The 3,883-nt window shown below is 41.2% G+C and overlaps 1 protein-coding gene across 1 annotated transcript in view; it reads right to left on the bottom strand.

Annotated features, from left to right (window-relative positions):
- Window positions 1-66: 66 nt before the first annotated feature.
- Window positions 67-3,883, bottom strand: part of LOC123967081 (ubiquitin carboxyl-terminal hydrolase 15-like) — a 6,796-nt gene continuing 2,979 nt past the window's right edge. The window contains exons 4-7 of the mRNA XM_046043098.1: window positions 3,315-3,441; window positions 2,356-2,501; window positions 922-983; window positions 67-441 (exon numbers count right to left, since the gene is read on the bottom strand). Of these exons, the coding sequence (XP_045899054.1) occupies window positions 348-441; window positions 922-983; window positions 2,356-2,501; window positions 3,315-3,441 (429 nt within the window). The 3' untranslated portion in view covers window positions 67-347. The remainder of the gene's footprint in view (window positions 442-921; window positions 984-2,355; window positions 2,502-3,314; window positions 3,442-3,883) is intronic.

The following is a 3,883-nucleotide window of genomic DNA, read 5'->3' on the forward strand; positions in this document are numbered from 1 at the left end:
TCCCTGCAATCAGCTCTTACAGCTGAAACTGCATCATCATGAGATAGCTTTAAGCCCCAAATAACAGCCAGAGATAGACCTGTACAAAACAATGCTGGACAAACTTCATACTTAGATACTTGCTAGCTGCTTCATTTAGCATGGCTGAATAAAGAATGAGTGTAAACTGAGCAGAACAGATGAGAAAAGGTTTAAATAGATCAAACTGAAGTCACTGTAGACTTTCTTTAAGCCACTACCACTTCGCCAATTTGATCTGAAGTTTGTGCCGAGCGACCGCGGCAGACTCCATCTCTGGCTGTTGGCATCCAAACCCACCCCTCAGCTAGTCAACCCACTACTAAGCCTTACTTCCTGCTGTTGAAGCTGCTGTTATGATTGTTTGTGAGAGATGAAGGCGAGATCTTTGGCAAAGCAGAGAGATTGGAAGCGCCAGATGACCTTCAAAAGATAAAGAATAGACCATGAGTTAGAGTGGAGGAAATAAGGAGCTGTTCCAGAAAGGTGTGCGAGTGGCAGTTAAATTAAACTGAGATGAATTCAAATAAATAAGAGGGATATGTCGGCAACAAAAGGTCAAGCAAAAGAGGAAGTCTGAGGCAATGTCAAAGATATAGGACATTTTTGAAGATGATGAGGTGCTGTACTGACATAGCAGGGAAACCTTTAAAAAGGCTACATAATGAAATTTAGCAATTTCCAAAGAGGCAATAGAAAAGGTGTTTCAGACAGGATTCTGGTGTGTCACATCTGACCAAAAAAAAAGTCCCTTTCTATTTAAAAATAAAAAACTGCCTGTGTGTGATCTTTTGGTAAATCGAAAGTAGTGTTTTGATAAAGCGTGGAAATTCTATTTCTGTGGTAACTTCTTCCTCCAGTCAACAAAGCAATATAAAGCCAGGTGCTGTGCCGTTCACTCACTTGGGTGCCGTAGAGCCTCGGGGCCATGTGCCATCCTCGCTCTTCTGCTCTATCACGAGAACCTGTGGGAGACGACAGAAAGAAAAAGAGGGCTCCATCTGCTTCCACTTGTTCAAAAGACACCAGACCTTTAAGGAGTTGCATCCTACACTGACGACTGACACTGAAGATGTTGCTTGCACTCTGAGCAAAAAGGTTGGTTGTGTTTATCTTTTTTAAGGCAGATTAGTTCAAATCTGAAAACTCCAATTAATGTTATTTGGATTTGGTCATTCGGATGTAACCAAAACAGACATTTTTAAATGAAATCAAGACTGTGGTACACATTTTTAATTAATAAACACAAAAGAACAGATGTGTTTTGCCTTTCCACATACTATGAAGATCTGCCAATGACTTCTTAAAAGTGTCCTTTACATAATGTGCATAGTTACTGTACTTCTAATGGAAAAAGACAGGGAGCCGGATGAATCTTATCCACTGTTTCACTTGGTGAGGATTTGTCCGAGGCTCAACAATCCTCTGGAAAAGCTGCTGGTGAGCGGGGCGGTCTGAAGCCTGCCGGCTCAGTGTGGCCAGGTGTCTAAATTAAACTAGGCTTGTGTAGTGTAGTCGTCTTCCAGGTGGATGCCAGGACATATGCGCACAGTTTAAGCAGCTTACAAGGAGAGGTTAAGACCCTCGCAATGGCAGCTGACAAACAGATGTTGTGGGTTTTGAAGCTGCAACCATCATTACAGGATGGTCTTGTGCATTGTGTCGGCATAAATCTGCAAAAAGTTAGATTTAAATAATTTACTGAATATCACCTCCATATAAATATGTTTCTGCTTTGCTGTCTATCACCATAGATTTTAATTTTGTTGCATTTGTTGCCCGTACCACCCCATGGGGAGACTTTTCTTATGTTAAGCCTTTACCCAGCAGAGAAACTGGGTAGATGATACAAGCAGTGTTGAAGACAAAAAGACAGGAGAGCCACCTAAACAGACTCAAACTTCAACAGAACAACAAAGAAGACACTAGTCACCAGCAACAGCACTGACACCGCTTTTATATTATTTCATGGTAAATGATAAAGAATTGAGCACAAAAAAAGAAAGTAACACACTGACATTAGTTAGACTGCCCTCTGCAGGTCATGATAACCTGCTGGATACAGATTCAAACAAAGCAGAAATGTTGTCTGAAGCTCCACTCTGATGTGGCCTAAAAGGGCTGACTGGCAGAGAGCACAAAGAAGGAAAAGCTATCTGATAAGGGTGATTGAAACTACAGCATATTTCACTAAGCTCAGGAATAATAACTGTCTACAGAGCAAGCCATAAAAAAAAAATTTAAGATGACTTTAGGAAGAGCACCCTGCAGAGGTTTTCAAACTGTTCTCACATTGTGACGATTTCAGATAAAACTAAAAAAGGCCCCAGTCCCTACCTGTCCTTGGTAGAGGCCGGCGTCTTGAATGGTGCTGTCCGGTTTGTTGAGAGGCTCAAAGGTATTGCTCATGTACCTGTTCCACAGCCTGGTCTCCTTCTCATCAGGGATGCTGAACAGCTTCCTCATGTCCTTCTCTATCATGTCTGCAGCAAAGCGTGCATATAAGGAATAAAACTGTGGTTCAACATTATCTGGTTAAAAACAGAAATTGCCAGGAATCCCTTCACATACTTGCAGAATGGAACAAGAAAAAAAAATCATTAAACCAAAATGGAGGAACTAATCAGTAGATTAATCTGTTTGCAACCTGAAGAATTTTGGGGCGTGACGGCACATGGTTGACAGAAGCCAATAATAATGAAACGTGGTTTCATGCAACATGGGGGCACTGAAGAGGATGTTTCAGTATTAAACAACTTCTTATTAGTGTAGAGGGTTATTGGTGGTGAAGACAGACATAACAAGTAATGGAAGGTAAGACCTTTTATCATCATCATGTTTGTTTGTAAATAATAATAATACATTTTATTTATATGGCGCTTAAAAAAAAAAAAAAAAAAAAAAGGTACTCAAAGGCAATTTACACTGCAAAAAGAATAAAAGTTCAGCATAAAAACCACAACAACAACTAGAGATAACTATTAAAAGTTAAAAGCAAAAACAGCCTTATTTTGTGTGCATGTGAGAGAGATAGTGTGTGAGCACGTTACAGTCTAGAAATCCTCTGTACTTCATGAACAAGAGCATGATAGCTGTTGTTTATTTATGTTTTGATTTATGTTTTTAAAAAATAAGACATTTTGGTTAAGACCCATCATCATTTACAAGGTTTCACTTCTGTGTGTCTTAATCAAAACAAAAGGACAGCAAAGTTACGAAACTCTATCTGAACTCCTTGCAGGTCATGTAAATATGACCAGCAGTGTAAATAAGGCTCCACAGTGACTAAGGCCTACCTATTGTGTCAGCTTTACTGAAGCGTCTGGTGATCACATTGTCCATGTTGCTGTCTTCACAGAGCTTCAGCTCTGTCAGGTACACCTCCACCTTGCAGTGCTTTACAAACATACCCTGTTCCACCACCTGGAAAATAACAGAGGAAAATGACTACTATGACCACTAAATCATGAATCCATGATTTATCAAATACAGATATACTGCATATATGCAGACGCCAAAATCCAATACTACATGGGCTTATAAAGCTTTAGCAGAATAGGAACAAGTAGGCTTGCTCAGCCCATCAGATACACCTCTTACATTACCTTGTTCAAATTATTTATCTGCGGTCTTACACAATGAAAAGTGGCGGGTAAATTTGGGGTTGTACTAGCTTCTGTTTCTCATGGAGAACAAAGTACAGTCTGCTGGCCTGGTTGCCACTCATGTGGTGTCCTGATAGGAGCAGAGTCTGAGTGAAGTGCCTAAATTAGAAGCACCTCGTGGAAACAGCTGAGGGGTCCCAGCCCATTTATCCCCCCCCCCCCCCCCCCCCCCCCCCCCCCCCCCCCCCCCCCCCCCCCCC

Source organism: Micropterus dolomieu, unplaced genomic scaffold (assembly GCF_021292245.1).
Source record: "Micropterus dolomieu isolate WLL.071019.BEF.003 ecotype Adirondacks unplaced genomic scaffold, ASM2129224v1 scaffold_6, whole genome shotgun sequence".
Classification (NCBI taxonomy): domain Eukaryota; kingdom Metazoa; phylum Chordata; class Actinopteri; order Centrarchiformes; family Centrarchidae; genus Micropterus; species Micropterus dolomieu.